Source organism: Drosophila pseudoobscura, chromosome 4 (genome assembly GCF_009870125.1).
Source record: "Drosophila pseudoobscura strain MV-25-SWS-2005 chromosome 4, UCI_Dpse_MV25, whole genome shotgun sequence".
Classification (NCBI taxonomy): Eukaryota; Metazoa; Arthropoda; class Insecta; order Diptera; family Drosophilidae; genus Drosophila; species Drosophila pseudoobscura.
The window spans coordinates 14250309-14268214 of NC_046681.1; the positions used below are offsets into that span (position 1 = coordinate 14250309).

Sequence of the window (17906 nt, forward strand, 5' to 3'; positions counted from 1 at the left end):
ACAAACAAGTAAGTACTTAACAAGTCTCTCCACTAATTGCCCAGACACAATCGATAATGACACCAAAACTCCATTGAACATTGAACCAAGCACCAAACATCACTTGTCAATTGATTTAGCAAAGCAAATTCGTCCACAGTCCCAGGAATATTGAATGCAATTTGCGAGAGAAATTTATCTAATATGTAAGATAAATTAAAAGATAAATAGATAAATGATCAAATATATGGAAGTAAGACATAGAATGGGTAAAGTAAATTTTTTTTTTATACGATTAAATTTGTTCATGCAACTCGTTATTTTTACATACCAATACTCTTATACATATACTGTTGCTATATGGAAGTTCGACTGTACTTATATTTATTTTCCTACATCTACTTAATCTTATGATATAATATATACATTTAATTACTGTTATATTTGTTCTACTAATAATACGCTTTGATCTGCATGTTTTACATGGAAATTCATTATTCTTTTCTGATTCTAGACTATACCAAATAGTTTTGCATAAATCCCAAAAAAGCTTCTTCTATATGAAAATAAAAAATACAAGTAAAAACAGGTTGCTCTACAGTTTATTTTTTGCAAAAGTTTATTCTGTGGATTATTTGCCACAAAAAAGAGCTGAAAACAAACATAAATATGTGCTCTATGCAAGTTAATTTCATTTCAGATATATGTAGCTTAAAAAATTACGCAACTGGCAAAGTGAAGAAGTGCAACTTTATTCCTCCTTGATTGATGGAATGTCCGTGAAATTATGTAAATGAAAGCCACAATGTGCCAGCTTCAGTGCCAGCGCCAGTGCAAGGCAATAAGCGACCAATTTTCATTGCTCAGTCGAGTGAAATAAGCATCGTGGAAATTCCGGACAAGGACATCTGGGGATGGATGGTGTTCGAGAAAGGAATCTGTCAGTCGTCTGTCTTTTTGTCTGTCTTTCTGTCTGGCGACTTAATATTAAAACGGATACGAAATAATGGCATTGAAGTGTGGCCCTCTGCAGTGGCAGTGGCGTTGGATATTCCGATTGGTATTGCGATTGGGATTATCGTTGCATATGGCCATACACGGCCATTCAATCAGGCAATTAACATTAATTATGATATACGCTCGACGACTGGAATCATTTTCCTTTTGGCCATGCCATCACACATGTCGTATACTTCATTTCATTTGGTTTCGCATTAAAAGCATTTTTGCGGCTACAGCTCCCGAAATTCAATTTCTGTTTCTCCTTTCTACCCATTTCTCTCACTTGCTACCCGATTGGCTCCCATTTCTGGTTTTTCTGCGACAATTTGCGCTGATGATTTCCCCACAGGCTGTTCCGTGGGGGTAGGGGTTGCAGGAGGAGGTTTGTAATTAATGCGGATTCTCCTGCTCCCTAGCATGGGAATTTTGTGAGGGAATCAACCATCAAATGTGTGAATATGGCAATCGATATGACAATTTGGTGCACCATCCATTTTCCAGTCTGCTAATTGGAAGGTAAAAGCTCCGGGGATATGGGCATGTGAATGTGGCTACATTTTCGGTTGCTTTTGTAACACAAATATTACGTTTTGATTGCCCGGCATTCAATATTCGAATACCACATACCAAACCTTATTAAATGTCGATATATTTTCCTAATTAAAAGGAAAACTTCAAGTATTTAAAGAATGTTTTTTGGTCACAGCATTGATATTCTTGGAGATATGTTTTATTTTATTACCAAAGATGCATCCATACCTTTTATTATTTGATTATAGCTCGTCGCGAGAATGTCTGTCTCTCAATGCAGATATTGACACTTACACCGTTAAAAAATGTGTCAAATGTAATTGATGCATCATATCTTGTTATAGACAACACTCAATGGCATAACGGCGGAGAATATTTATAAAAAATATGAAATTTGTTTGTAGGAATAATATTTCAGGCTATAACCATATACAAATTCTAGCTTTAAATAACCGCTTCACATATTCTAATCAATATTTCAGCATCTACAAATGTACATATAGAAATTCGTATTCCTTTAACAGATTTTGTATCTCTAACGAACTCTTTTGTGGCTCAGTTTTTATGGCAGTTTCCATTGCCATTTCCATTTTTTTTTCTCTTTGAGGGTCACACAGCACCGCGTATTCGGTTTGTTAGCTCTCAAAGTCAATTAGTGTAATTAATTCCTCACTTCATGCTGGCATCTCTCAAACACAAAAAAATAGTGAAAGCTCTGTGTGTGTGCGTTTGGCCAAAAAGAGAGAAATTTTATATATATTTCTTTTTGTGTGTGTGACAAAAATTTGGCCAAAAAAAATGGTACAAAATGTAGCCATCGAAATCACTGCAGATCTGCTCTGTGATTGCAAAGACTTTTATTTATTTTTGTCTGTGATTTTGGCTTTAAAACGAAGCAAAAGATACAATATAGAAGAAATAGCTATGCAAAGAATCTGGTATACAAATAAGTGGATAAGTCATTGGCTTATTGCATTATAGGACTGTTTCTAGACCTGTAAATATCAAAAGAAAGCGAAACCAAAAGTTCAACCAACAATTGAGATACTGAAATGAGTTTCTAGTTTCCTCATGTAGGGGATGTGGAAAAATCTGCAGCAAAGCGAAGGAAGACCAACAATCAGGCAATCAGACAGCCACTTAAATCGCTTCCTGTGGCATGAGCAGCAGTCGCATTCCCCAGTTTTGCTTAATAAATTATGCAAATTCTTTTGTAACTCAAGATTGATGCTCGTGAAAGAGAGTTCATTGAGAATTCCTTCATTTAAAGCAATTATATGAAACGGAAAATGCCTTTTGTAGAGGTTCCAATAAAAAAACAGCAACATTTAATATGCATTGATACATTTATTGCAATATCTAAGAAAACTGAATAACCTCATGATCAGTCCATTTGACCCTATGCTGAACTTTAATATGGGGCATCGAATAGATCAACTTATTCCAGAAATTGGGGTCATCTCGCTTGAGGTACGTGTTCAGCACCATGTAGGTCCGCAGTTCGCTGTCCAAATCATCAAAGTTCTCCACTTCCGGATAGAGGACCACAATAAGCCGCTTACATCGATCCTGGGAGGTGGCATGCAGAGCGAGGCGGAACTCCAGTCGCCCCCAAGTGGACTTTAGGAAGTGGTTCGTCATCAGGATTATGATGCGCCTTGAGTCCTTCACAGATTGGCTGATGCACTCTGGAATGGACACGCCCAAAAGCCAGTCGCGCAGATAGAAGCAGAGTTGGAACTTCTGGGGGCCATTCTCCAGTCTCTCCACAAACTCCTCAATCAGATCCTCGTCTTTGTGGGTGAAGGATAGAAATGCATCGAACTTCTTCCGTTCGTCGAGTTCCCGTCGTGCAGCGAGGCTCAGGCATACGCCGTGCTCGTAGAACCAGATCAGGAGGGGCTGCTTGAAGTAAATCATCAGGTTTATGGACAAGATCATTAACATAAACGAAACAGTGAGGGTCAAATAGTGCACGAAGCCAGAGGGGCATACTGAACTCTCATCCGTTTCGATCAGGAGGTTCGCTGTGTCTCCGCAGGTGATATTTGTGACATCTCCGATTCTGGGACCTCCTCCCTTCACGAATCCCAAGAAATCTTTCTCCTCGCAAGTGCAAGCCCAGGGATTTCCAGACAGGAATAGCTTTAGATCTGACGATTTCGTTCTCTTTTCAAAGATATCTAGAGTCTTCCTGTTAATTACAGCAATTCTGTTGTTTCGTATGTCCATATACGAGAGGTTTCGTGGAAGATTATCGAGTTCCGTTAGTCGATTGTTGGCCAGAAAGAGTCGTACGACATTTGCGTACCCTAGCCTCGCATCATTGGGCAATACGCGGAGTTTGTTGTTCTGAAATAAAAGGGTCGTTGGGCCGTACATCGGGATAGGTAATGGTGGTATCTCCGAGAGGTCTTCCCCACTGCAGTCAACGATAAATTCCATGGAGTAATAATTTCTGAGGCAAATGCAGTCGTCGGGACATTCTCCATCGAAGTGAGAAAACTCCAAGGCTGCAGCATATTTCCTCGCGTGATTTACGCGTCCACGCAGATTCAATAGGAAAGTCGTCATCTTCCAGAAGCAATGCCAGGGATCATCCGTCAGGTGGATGTTTCTTCCACGTTCTATGAGAAAATTGTGGATCTGGCTGTGACTTCTTTCTTGAAATGTTAAGGTGAAATTGTAGTAGTCCGAAGATGGCTTCTCATCGCAATACGGAAAAAATAGATTGCCAAAACTATTGAGGGAGATATTTTTGGCCATATAGTCCACTAGCTTTTTATCAAGTGTGGAGATGTTGTTAAAGCCAATGTTCAGATGCTCAAGATGTACGGGGAGCTGGCTTATCTCTAGATTATGCAGTTTGTTATCCGAGATATCCAATCGCATCAAATGATTATAGCCGGGAGTCGATTGGCTGGGCAGATGCCTGAGATTGTTTCCGCGAAAATTAAGCGTGGGACAGCCTGTAATTGGCCTTGGCAAAGGAGGTATTTCGTTCAAGTTTCTTTCGCTGCAATCAATCATAAACTCCCTCTCGTACCGCATATATCTGCATTCGCATACCTCCGGGCAGCGTCGTCCATGGACTCCGCGTGTGAATAGGCAATAGAAGGAATTCTCTTTGCACATAAATGCTGTGATATTTTCATGGGTATCAAAAATTGAACCGTGAATGAACTTCAGCTTCGAATAACTCTCAAAATATCTCGTCTCGATTACAATCTCTTTGCCGCTCATAACGAAAAGCTCCAAAGTCTTTTGCAGATTCTCCGAACTGAAAACGTAATATACAAACTTCTATAAAAAGAAACCATTCAGAGATCTTACGAACCTCAAGAAATTTTGATTCCTAACAAGTGTGTTTGTAAAATTTAATATTTTCAAGCTTTTCAAATCACTAAAAGTATTAGATGTGAGATTTTCCATCTTTAATCCTTGAAAAGTAAGCAGATTTAATTGTGTTTTGCCTTTAAAAGTACCATCTTCCATCCAGAACTCGGGAGTTTGTGACCTTCCTTCATAACGAATCTGAATTGTTTTCAAGTTATCCATCGTCCTTCGAATATAACTATTTGCGGCATGTGAATTTATGATATTCTCAACAGTAAAAGTGAAGATTAAAGCCAAATGAGAAGGACCATTCTTTAAATCGGGTTCAGCTTCAAGTATTATCAGATCTCCAGAATATATTTCGTATTTGAGGACTTTGGAAGCCCCAAAATCTCTAATATAATCTATTCCAGGTCGAAATCTGTCATCTTTAGAGCTCGGGATTCCAGTCACTGTTAAACTTTCGAGTTCCGTTCCACTTTCATCGGTAATTGAGGTTATATTCGATTCTATAGACCCTCGCCTCTCTTTCCACTTGATCCTTAAATGTCCGGATTCCAACTCCATTTGAAAACGATTGGTTACGACAGTATTGTTCGTCTTTAGGCATGATTTATCATTGGATCCCTGACAATAGATGTCACAGTAATCCTCTCGGATGTTCAGCAAATACGAGTCCGATTTGGGGATCGTACAGAAATATATCTCTGTGGTTAAAACAAGAGGAAGGAATGCCAATATATTCCGCGACATATTACAATGCAACTGCAGTATATGGAAGTTGAATTTACACTAATTATATTTGGCACAATCGCTTGTGGCTTGCTAATGTTCTCCCATTTCCCAACAAATCTTTACGAATCTTGCAAAGTTTAAATTTTAAAAAGTAAACAACTCCCTAAAGGGTAATTTAAAATAAACTTTTCCTTCGATAAGAAGAATTTTTAAACAAAACTCAAATCAAAATGCATTAATTGTTCAGGCAGAAGGCCTCAATTGTAATGCAATTTAAATCGCAACACAAAAACACCTTCTAGATGGGAAGGACACCAATTGGAACCGCAAAATAGGCCCAGAACCCATCAAAATCAGCCGCACATGTGGATTATGTGGAGCAAAACCAAGAGTACAGTAGTTGTCGGTCCTGCCAGAGAGTATGCGCCTATGTTTGTGTTTCTGTAGACGATGGTCAAGCGAAAATATGAAAATGTACGAAATGCAGGGGCCTCTCCATATGGTGGCTGGCTGTGGGTCCTGCACCTGGGGGAAATCAAGCGGCAACGTGCATCTCTTGCAGGCCCTCATTCTGCCACTTGGAACTCTAGAGCTGTAGCTGTAAATGAAATGAAATCTACCACAAAACACAACAATAAAAACAGACACACACGACACCAAGTTCGCTTTTCCGGCTGTTTGTGTATGAGTGTATTTTTCCAGTAAAAGGTTTATGCATTTGACAGTAGCATTATGTAGCTCTGGAGAGGCAGAGAGGAGACCATGAAAGAAAAACAATTCAACTTTTCCCATTCATGCTGTCTCATTAGAGACACACGATGCTGAAAAATCAATCAATTATACAAAACACACGCCTCAATCTTATATATAGACTTGAAATTTGGTTTAATACTAAATTTCCTAAGTCCTAAGCTTTCCCTCTCTCTTTCTTCTCATTCCCCTCTCTCCCCCTCACTCTGCTTCCGTAATCACCTGAGTAGTATCCAAATCATTCTCGATTCAGGGTTTACTTTCGTCAGCTTTGTTTGCTATTCGAAGGCTGCTAAGCTAATTTATGGACATGAGACTTGGGCAGGCACAGTGGTACCAAAACCAATTTGGTAATGCTGAAAGAAAATATCCAAAGTTCATTATAAAATAAAACATTTTTGGTTTAAATATTGCACACTAAAATATAGTTTCAGCTTTTTATCAAATACTTGAAATTTTTTTTAAATTTTTTAGAATTAAATGAGGAGTAGTGTACCTAAAAGTTTTATTTGACCTGCACACAACATTCTAAATTTTATTATATTTTCAATAATATTCCACATTATTTATAACCCTTTTCTCACTTTTCAGTCACACTGTAAGCCCCCACAAAGAAAATCATGATCCGCATCGACTTTGACGTCAACCAGCCTTTCCCTTGGTCCCCTTTGGCCTTTGGATAACTGTGCGAATGTGCAAACACGATACAGAGTCGAAAGCAGGGGCCAAGCAAACAATCTGACTTTCAATTCCAGCTCCAGCTCCAGACCAAGACCAAGACTCCCTTCAGTTGCAGATGCAACTCCGCTCGCTCTTCCTCCTCCACTGAATGTCTGTCGTAATGTATTAAATAGCCACCGTGGGCTGTGGGTTGTGGGCTGTGGACTGTGGGCTGCCGGGGGAAGTCCTAATGGGGGTAGCCGGGACTAGCTCTAACCGCAATTTATGTCGACTCCACTTCCGGTCTGTGGGACATAACTCTTGTTAGGCCGCCTCCTGCCTCCCGCCTGCCAGAGCCAAAGTCCTGCCACAGGAGGTAGCGTGTGTGTGAGTGTATGTGTGTGTGTGCGTGTGCGGAATTTCTTGTCATCATTTTCAGCTGCAGCAGCTGCAAATTAACTTGCATAATTTAAGCGTCAGTCGGGGAAATCGGGAAAATGTTGCGCTCAGTTCATTGGGGCATCCAAGACATGGTCCTTGTCCTCCTCCGTGCCATGCCATGCCCTTGGCTACTAAATTATGACTATTCGAAGCGCATAAATCAACAAAACTCTGCCCTAATTAGTTTAGAAGGCAAGTATCCCCATTCTAAATGAAAGGGTAGCCAGAAAATCAACGAATATGGATGAATATCCAAGGAAACAATGGTAAATGGTGACTGTTTTATTTAATACAAAGAAAAGTATTCTATGTTTGTTATATTCTGACAAAAGCTTATTCTCTTTTCGACGAAATCCCGCATCTTCTGGTTTAACTGCTAAATGCTACTGTTTCTTATGTCGAGAGTTGTAATATTTGGTCGATCTCAGTTAGTACATTGATGACCAAGTAAAGATGTTCTACGGTGGGCAATGCTGCTAGATAATTTCCTTCGAAAAGAAGGCTCCATTGTCCAGATATCGGTGTGGGTATCCGGTATAAATTCTATTTTTCCAACTGTCGAGCATACGAACCTTAAGAATGAGAGATTCTATACAGTGGCTCTGATAAAAGTTTCTCAAGCTTTCGAATACTTATAAGTTTCTTATCTCATCCGGAGTAAGGAAAATGTAATAATAATCAAATAACGAAGCTCTAATTACTATTCTGGGAATCGTCTACTTTTTCAAGTTCTCAAATCCCCAAAGATTTGTTGGGAAATGGGAGAACATTAAGCTACAAGCGATTGTGCCAAACATAATTAGTGTAAATTCAACTTCCATATACTGCAGTTGCATTGTAATATGTCGCGGAATATATTGGCATTCCTTCCTCTTGTTTTAACCACAGAGATATATTTCTGTAGGATCCCCAAATCGGACTCGTATTTGCTGAACATCCGAGAGGATTACTGTGACATCTATTGTCAGGGATCCAATGATAAATCATGCCTAAAGACGAACAATACTGTCGTAACCAATCATTTTCAAATGGAGTTGGAGTCCGGGCATTTAAGAATCAAGTGGAAAGAGAGGCGAGGGTCTATAGAATCGAATATAACCTCAATTACCGATGAAAGTGGAACGGAACTCGAAAGTTTAACAGTGACTGGAATCCCGAGCTCTAAAGATGACAGATTTCGACCTGGAATAGATTATATTAGAGATTTTGGGGTTTCCAAAGTCCTCAAATACGAAATATATTCTGGAGATCTGATAATACTTGAAGCTGAACCCGATTTAAAGAATGGTCCTTCTCATTTGGCTTTAATCTTCACTTTTACTGTTGAGAATATCATAAATTCACATGCCGCAAATAGTTATATTCGAAGGACGATGGATAACTTGAAAACAATTCAGATTCGTTATGAAGGAAGGTCACAAACTCCCGAGTTCTGGATGGAAGATGGTACTTTCAAAGGCAAAACACAATTAAATCTGCTTACTTTTCAAGGATTAAAGATGGAAAATCTCACATCTAATACTTTTAGTGATTTGAAAAGCTTGAAAATATTAAATTTTACAAACACAATCGTCAGGGATCAAAGTTTCTTGAGGTATGAGTGTATCCATGAGTGTGTTTTAGATTTTCTTTTGATGTATTTTTTAAGTTCTGCGACTCTGCGGAACAATCTAGAGATTTTCATCATGCATACTGAAGCGGTCAAAGTGGAACTGGAACATTTCGAAAACTATTCGAAATTAAGGTTTATTCAAGTTGTAAATTATGAACCACATGAGAATCTAACTGCATTCGTCTGCGATTCAGGAACTTGGAAATTCGATTGCAAGTTCTCGCACGGGATAGATGGAAGAAGGTGTCCTGGAAAATGTAAATGCTACTATGAGCTAAGTAGCATGGAGTTTCACATAGATTGCACCCAACGAAATTTCACAGAAATCCCGCCCTTACCCATTCCGATAGATGGGAGGCCAGTGCTGCGTTTTAGTAATAATCATCTTAAAGATCTGCCCAGCAACGCCAAGGAAATACCCGGCTATAATCAACTGCAAGCTCTCGATGTGGCAGCCAATGAGATCACGAGCCTCGGCATTCAACAGCTGCCACAGAGGCTGCAACACCTCAGCATTCGTTTCAACAACATCACAGACCTCGGCAAGAAAGTGGTCGAATTTCTGTCCAAACACGTTGCCATCCATCGCTTTGGCAATAAGTGGTTTGCCGATTGCGACGACAAGGTCCTCTTGGAGTACACCTACTCGATTATAAACTTTAAGGGGAAGAAAGATCCTGAAATCAATAATTATCTTAGAGAACGTTCGGAAAGAAATCGATTTTCTGAAAATCCCTGGAGCTGTTTTTGGGAGACACGATTTCTGATATCCTTTATGGGCAAACGCGAGTCCATGAAATATATAGCGCCACTGGACTATCAAGACTTTCGCGGCCCTTGTCCCGATGTTTGCAGCTGCCTCCTTACCTACTATCCCACGGAATTCATCGTTGACTGCAGTGGCGAAGGCCTCTCGGAGATACCACCATTACCCACGCCCAAAGATCGCCCAACGACCCTTTTATTTCAAAACAATAAGCTCCGCGTATTGCCCAATGAATCGATGCCAGGATACGCAAATGTGGGTCGACTCTTTCTGGCCAACAATCGACTAACGGAACTCGATAATCTTCCACGAAACCTCTCGTATCTGGACATACGAAACAACAGAATTGCTGTAATTAACAGGAAGACTCTAGATATCTTTGAAAATAGATCGAAATCGTCAGATCTGAAGCTATTCCTGTCTGGAAATCCCTGGGCTTGCACTTGCGAGGAGAAAGATTTCTTGGGATTCGTGAAAGGAGGTGGTCCCAGAATCGGAGATGTCACAAATATCACCTGCGGAGACACAGGAAACCTCCTGATCGAAACGGATGAGAGTTCAGTATGCCCCTCTGGCTTCGTGCACTATGTGACCCTCACTGTTTCGTTCATGTTAATGATCTTGACCATAAACCTGATGATTTACTTCAAACAGCCCCTCCTGATCTGGTTCTACGAGCACGGCGTATGCCTGAGCCTCGCTGCACGACAGGAACTCGACGAACGGAAGAAGTTCGATGCATTTCTATCCTTCACCCACAAAGACGAGGATCTGATTGAGGAGTTTGTGGAGAGACTGGAGAATGGCCCCCAGAAGTTCCAACTCTGCTTCTATCTGCGCGACTGGCTTTTGGGCGTGTCCATTCCAGAGTGCATCAGCCAATCTGTGAAGGACTCAAGGCGCATCATAATCCTGATGACGAACCACTTCCTAAAGTCCACTTGGGGGCGACTGGAGTTCCGCCTCGCTCTGCATGCCACCTCCCAGGATCGATGTAAGCGGCTTATTGTGGTCCTCTATCCGGAAGTGGAGAACTTTGATGATTTGGACAGCGAACTGCGGACCTACATGGTGCTGAACACGTACCTCAAGCGAGATGACCCCAATTTCTGGAATAAGTTGATCTATTCGATGCCCCATAGTGTACAGGGAGAGCAGCCCTAAAATAATTTTAATTGTGCAACTTAATTAATTTTATATTTTTACATATTTTTTGCAATATATTATAGATGTTTGAAGCTACAAGCACCTTTCTATCTCAATGTACACTATTTATTCAACTTAATTATTCAAAAAACATATCGTTTCTAACCCTTACAGCCATGCTTCTGAGAGTTATAGCCAACCTTTCGGTGCCACAATGATAAAACAAACAACTGTGGGGTAAATGAAGCAAAGGTCAAAAGCAAAAGCCAGAGACCCAAAAAGCAAGAAAGCAAGATAGAAAGGAAAGAAGGAAACCAGGCAGCAATAAAGATTGATTTGACTTGTGGACAGCCTTTGTCCCCTCTGAAAATGCATTTTTATTCACTTTATTCACAATTTGCGCAATTAATCAAAGTACCTAAAATGTGTGTGTATGTGTGTTCGAGTGTGTGCGTGTGGCATTGTATGCAGATTGATTAATTGATTTTCCAATGCCAAATGCAATTAGTGGTTAATAAATTGGCTATGGGGAAAACTTTCAGTCGTCAGTCGCCAGTCGAGTGGTCCAGTGATTGGTAGTTGCCAAGGAAACAGACGAAGCCTCAAAGATTATCCTCAATGAAGATGGAATGCTCCGTCAGAGAATGTCCTTTGGAAGAAGAAAAGTATAGTACATCTTTTGAACACCTTTTTTTCCCTCAATTTTACCTTAGCTGTCAAATCAATTAATATTCAAAAGTGAACCCCAAAGTCAAGCCAATTCCAGAGCAGGGTTCACTCGAACTCTTGGGTCAAAGTGTAAACCAAATCATAGTTCAACTTGGACGATAATTCAAATGTCCAGAGAGCCAAAACCGTCTCCTTTGGCTGGCACTCGAGTGTTTCCTCTTTTATTTGCCGGCCTGCCGATTCCTGACCGACCGACGGGTTATTGTGCCATCATTTCGTTTTGGGGTTGCGCCTCGAGTGGATTTATTGTTTCGAGTGGCAAACACAAATACTCTCCTCTCCACCCAAATCAATTCTGGCCCGCACATTGTCGACTCCTGTCATGCACAATATCCTTTTTGTTAACAATAGTCGTAGACAGGGTTTTGGGCGGCTGAAAGGCAAAGACAAGACGTTGCGACCACACACTTTGTCACTTCAATTTTCGATGGGTCGAGATATACTTTGTACTCGTATGTATATGTATTCCTTCTGTTGTTTGTTAATGTTTGTGCTGACACGACCATACATACGAGGATATCCAATATTCGTGAATGAATCGAAGGCTCAAACTGTGCCAACGTCCTGTGGCCTCATGAACAGGAGACAATATGTTGCAAATGCTTTTGTCTTCTTTTGCCTTCTTGCTTTTTCTATCTCTCGATTTGTCTCGGGCCTAACTTCTATAGACAGTCGGGGGCGACAGACTGCTGCTGCTTTGTTTGCGAGATTTTATGTGGCCTTAAAGAGCTTTAGCTCTAGCTTAGGAATTGTCAGCAAGGGATTTGTACTTTAAAACGGGAACAAGAATGACAAGGATGGCTAATGTAATATTTTTATATTTCTGTGTACGTTTTCCTGTAAATTTAAAGAATACTTAAAGCAGCAACAAGAATTAATTAATCTCGTCCTGAAGATCGATTAAAATGGGATTTAAAATGTGTTTTAAAGATACTTCAACTTGAAAACTCCTTTGGTAGAATGCCCTGAGCCCCGAATAGTTGCTCTTAGATTTACATATTTATCTCATTATATTTTCCCCAAGAATTGAAATATTAAAAGCTTTTCAATTAAATTTTTAAAGTAATATGAACAAATTTACTTAAAATATATTTCATATTTAAAATAAATATATTTCATATTTAAATTGGATATTTTCATATTTAAATTTTCATATAAATTATATATTTATATTTTGTATATTTAAATGAAATAAAAGACTTTTTAGTATATTTACATATATTTATATCGAAGTGAATTCTATTTAATTTTGCTATTTTTGTATTTAAAACCCGAATATTTAATTTTTCTTTTTACTATGCCATTTTTCACTCAGTGTAGCTTATACTGAAAATTCCCATCATTATTTGCCCTTTTATGTGCTCTAAATTATTAGCAGACAGCCTCCAAGTTGCATTCGAACAAAATATCAAAATCAAACAATTTTTAGCTGAAAGTTTGCCAAAATATCCTTAAAAATTTCATAATTTTTCTTGTGATTAACCCAGCGTTCTATTTCCCATTTCCCGCATTTCCATTTCCATGCTGCAACTGCAATGCACCAAGAGTGAGAAAGAGAGAGAGAGCAGAAGAAGGCCATTTGTGTCCCTCGTAAATTTCGAATGGCGCCATCGCATTCCCATTTTATATTTTATTTCCCTTTCTGCCATCTCGTTCTCTGATATGTTGCCAAGTGGCAGTCATTGGGGGATCTTGTCTCTGCAGTTTGGTTGCCGAATTTTCGGATTTGGCTTAACAATTTACAGATTTACTGCCAGAACGGAAAACTAGAGAAAACCGCACGCACCACAGAGAGAGAGAGAGAGAAACAAAGAGAGGGCGAGGGGCAGAGAGAGAAAGAGGATTTATGCATGTCTGAGACTGTGACTTTTTCCATGGGACTCTTGGGCGCCGCTCGCTGCCGCAAGGACAATGAGGCCAGTGACATCATTTTTTATACTGACGAGGCAGCAAAGAAGTAGTCAGAAGATAGCTCAAAGAAGTTGAAATATTTATGTGTTCACTAGATATCATCGTTCTCAAATATGTGGCTCTTTAAAATGGGCCTCACCTTTATTTAACCTTTCACCTTACAGGTATTTTTACATATGTTTCCTCCATTGAACCTCTCTAAGTACAAAACGTAAAGAATATCAATTGAATATTCATCACCCATCAAATGATGTTAGAAAAATAAGTAAAACCACATTTTAAAATGATAAAATTCAGTGTTTTTTTCTGGAAATTTATTGATTTATAAATTCTAGAAAAGTACTTGAACTTAGCTCATATATTATTCCTGCATTGTAATCAGGAATATGTTCTTTAAAGCGCTTTCCCACAGCAGGAAAGGTGGAGATTCCTTGAATATATTTCACATGCAGTTAGGCCGCGGCCGCCGCTGCCTCGTTATTGTTGTTGCTGTCGTGTCGTCTGGTGGCGACACTTGAGACTGACATATAAAACATGTCTAGCTCGAAGTGCGTGTTGCAGCTTGTTAGCGCAGGAAAATCGGCCCCCCATTTCCCCTCATTTCCCCTATTTTCCCTATCCTGTCCCTTTCCATGCAGATGCTCATGGTCTCTCTCATTCTTACTCTCTGATTGTCACAGGCAATTTGATGCCCTGATATTTTTGCCCATTTAGTTTCAATCAATTTGCCACAATTTCCGCCCAGTACATTGGAAAAGCGCAGGAAAAGCGCCCAGAGCCCCAGAGAGCCGGAGCGGCAAAGAGCCAGAGCGCTTCTTCAATCTCTATTGAAACCTAATGGCACCGTAGAGGGGGGGCCTGGGCCTTGGCCTGGACCTGGGAGGGTGTCACGTAGGTCATTGATCAGATCTACGCGACAAACATAATAAAATGAATGGCACGTACGCCGAAAATTTGTAACTTGTTGAAAGCATTTCCCATTGATTTAACCCAAGAAAAAAACGATGATGTTTTAGGTGTCCTTTTATATGTAAGAATATCAAGGGGATTCAGGGGAAATAAACTGGAATGGACATCTATTAGCGGTTCGTGGGCAATTTTCCATACTCTGGCTATTATATTTATAGCCTATTAATATATGTCTTTTATGTACAAAAAATTATGTCGTCGTCCCTCTGCAGGGGGCTTGCCCCCTAATATAGATATACAAATATATCCTAGAGTATCCATTGATTGACTTTTGAAGGCCAATAACTTTTTTATTTTTGATTAACTTTTTTCTTTTTTTTCTAGACTGGAATGGACTATAAAATAGCGATCTGAATAAAATGATTATTTTATTTATCGTATTTCCATTGAATATCATATGATTAAATAATTCAACATCTATGGATAACGTTATTAACAATAGTACAAATTTAAATAGATAACAAAAATTTGCAAAAATATTTTCTAAGTTAAATCCATTCTAGGGTTAATATTCCTTGAGCTATCACATACCATGCCAATGATCTGCCACTTTTCCTCAACTCTTTTTTCCTCCTCACGTGGTGTGGAGGGAAGCATTCCCCTCTTTTTTTTATGATAGCATTTTTAAGGCGAAAAACTGCAAACCATTGCATACCTGCAGGCGCGCAGTCATGAGTTACAACTTAATGGCAAAACCCCTTCTACCATCTGCCATATCTACCCCTTTGCTGGTGCCCTGCAGCAGAAGCATCTTCTATTAAAATTCAAGTGTGTTGCAGGGCAAGTAATTGCAGAGTCTTGTGCGATGCGGTGTGCGTCCCCACCGAGCGGAAATTACATAGTAAATTTTACCACAAAGTCCAAAAAAGTGGCAGCCACTAGGCGAAACCCCGAAAAAACAACCCGTCGAAAGCAAGTTAATTAAAACTGTGTGGCAAAGGGAGGGTCAAGGCAGGGCAGACAGGGCCAGACAGCCATATGGCCCCTTAATTAGATGACAGCCTATATCAAAACGGTCAACAAAAGGTGGCAGACGGTGCACAGGTGCAATGAATCCTTTGTCTTTTTTCTGAGATTTAAATGTACTCGAATTTATGAAAGGAAACAAATCAATATGTTTGCTGAAAATAAAATAAATAAATTAATATCTGAGAATACTATAATAGATCATTAGAAAATTTTGAATGCATCAATGATTAGGTAATCATCGTAATTTCTCCCAAATAATTCACATTTCAAGGACAGTTTTCCCTCGGAAGGCTCTAAAAAAACTTTTGGCACTAAAAAGTTATCTATAGACACACATATGCATATGCATACGAGAATGATTTAAAATATATTTCTAGAATTATAATTCATACAGAGAGTAATCTAGAAATCGAACCATAAAAGTGAGAGAACACCAATCTCCAGACCATTTCCTACCACTCGTTTTTCACTTTAACCGGTTTATGGGCCTCCGTCCCTCTGTGGAAGCTACTCTCTTAACTCATTCATTGATTATGCTACGGGAAGTGGCGCCACGAATCAAGATCACTCAACTCTACCATTATTAAGCACTAAAAACTCATGAAAACACGCTTTGGGGCAGCGATGCTTGTATACTCTTACAATTCGGGAATTATTTTAAGCTATATGTAGATAAAGATCAGAAACATTTAAAAGGTTTTTCTGTCGAGTGAATGTGAAGCTACATCGGTGAAATCTTGTTAAATTTAAGTGTATTTATGAGGTGATATAGAAGCCTTAGAGGACCTTTTTCCATAAGATTCATAGATTTAATCTGCCTGCAAAAAAAGGAAGATATGGAGCTGAAGCTGAATTCAAATCAAAAGTCCTTGCTCCTACTACCTACGGGGCAGACTGTACCCGAATCGTAAAATCGTTTCCTTTCCAACATCAAAGCTGAAATACCTCTTCGAAGAGTAGCAAAAGAAGGTATGCTTAATTACATAACAACTCCAACAGTCGAAACAACACACAGAAAAACACGTATAGAAATTTGTCCTCCAGTTAAGCCGCCACCTTTTTTTTATTGAGCACTTAAAAAACCTTGATAATCTTCCACGTAGGTAAAGGAGGGGGGGTAGGAGGAAGCACGTTAGCGAGCGGTGAAGCGGGGAGGTTTGGGGTCATTTCAATCCCATGTCTGGCGGCAGCTTTGGAAAGGGTTAAGCAAAGTGTTTTGTCGGTCGCTCATCGCATGTTGGGAGCCCGCTAGCCATCGTCTGGGTCATTCGGCTAGTCCGGCTCAAAGGGTCTCCCGCCAACCCCGGTCTCCCATAAAAAGCCAAAGCCAAAGGCAGAGACCAGACTGCTGCACGCGTCACGCGATTTTCACGATTTTTTCACGTTTATTTTTGTTCCATTTCCCAGTCGCAGCCGCCCTTTGCTGCGTGGGTGTGTGTGTGTCTCTGGCACACTTCTGATATATGGCAAATGCTTCCCTTTTCGACTCCACATTGTTCTGTTCTGTTCTGTTCTATATATACGAGTGTATCCGATTACTAACCGTCGAAGAATTGGCTGTTAAAGGGACATGAGAAGGAAGCTCTTACTCTCACTTTTTGTCGTCGCCCAGATTCGCGGCTATCCCCTCTTGGCTATGTCTGTGTCTGAGGCAATTAGGCAACAAATCCGATTTGGGGCTTAAATGTTCTTTAATTTTTAAAGACTTTTAAGAGTCCTGTGTTTAAGGTACTAGAGATTAGAGAATAGAAAGGAGAAATAGAGAAATATACTTGCCAAAAAATCAATAAAGAAAGGCAGATAATTCATTGACTAATATAGACGTTGGGAATTATCCAATGGAATCCCCATTTTCCTTTCAATAATTGTACCTTTAGTGCGAAGCTCTAACTTTTAATAGTTTATATAATTATATTTGTGTTTTGAGCAATTTCTTTTAAAACTACAACTTATAAATAATTGGCTCATTCATCGGAGATTGCAGCTTTCTAAAGGAGAGAAAAACATAATCTTGATGTGTTATAAAACCTCCATAAATGGCTTCAAAAGTTTTGAATCACTCAACTCTTTTACACGGAGCCTATACACTAGGAAGACCCTCTTCCACATAATATTTCTCATGTTCAACATCTCTCCATTTCTCTCCGGTAACCGCGCTGTTTTCCTCAGAACTTCGCCCGCTGGAAATTCCATCTCCACTCTTGTACAAACATCTGGTTTTATTAAGTCCCCATAAGCCTCTTCCAATCTATCGATCCATGGTTATTAACACCCATTATGGATACACCAAAATGGTAACCCATTAAAAACTTTGCTTTAAAAAAAACTTTAAAAAATATGCAAAACAAACCATAAAATGAAGCGAGCATT

The 17906-nt window shown here is 39.6% G+C and overlaps 2 protein-coding genes across 2 annotated transcripts; one reads left to right on the forward strand and one right to left on the reverse strand.

Annotated features, from left to right (window-relative positions):
* Window positions 1-2871: 2871 nt before the first annotated feature.
* LOC6902340 (protein toll-like) lies at window positions 2872-5620 on the reverse strand. The gene is made up of 2 exons (XM_002133250.3): window positions 4850-5620; window positions 2872-4792 (listed from the first exon to the last, which is right to left on the reverse strand). The coding sequence occupies exons 1-2, from the start codon at window positions 5599-5601 to the stop codon at window positions 2872-2874; spliced, it is 2673 nt and encodes an 890-aa protein (XP_002133286.3). The 5' UTR covers window positions 5602-5620.
* Window positions 5621-8154: 2534 nt separating this feature from the next.
* LOC6902341 (protein toll-like) lies at window positions 8155-10978 on the forward strand. The gene has a single exon (XM_033380861.1). It carries the CDS (start codon window positions 8277-8279, stop codon window positions 10974-10976), a length of 2700 nt encoding a protein of 899 aa, XP_033236752.1. The 5' UTR covers window positions 8155-8276; the 3' UTR covers window positions 10977-10978.
* Window positions 10979-17906: the final 6928 nt, after the last annotated feature.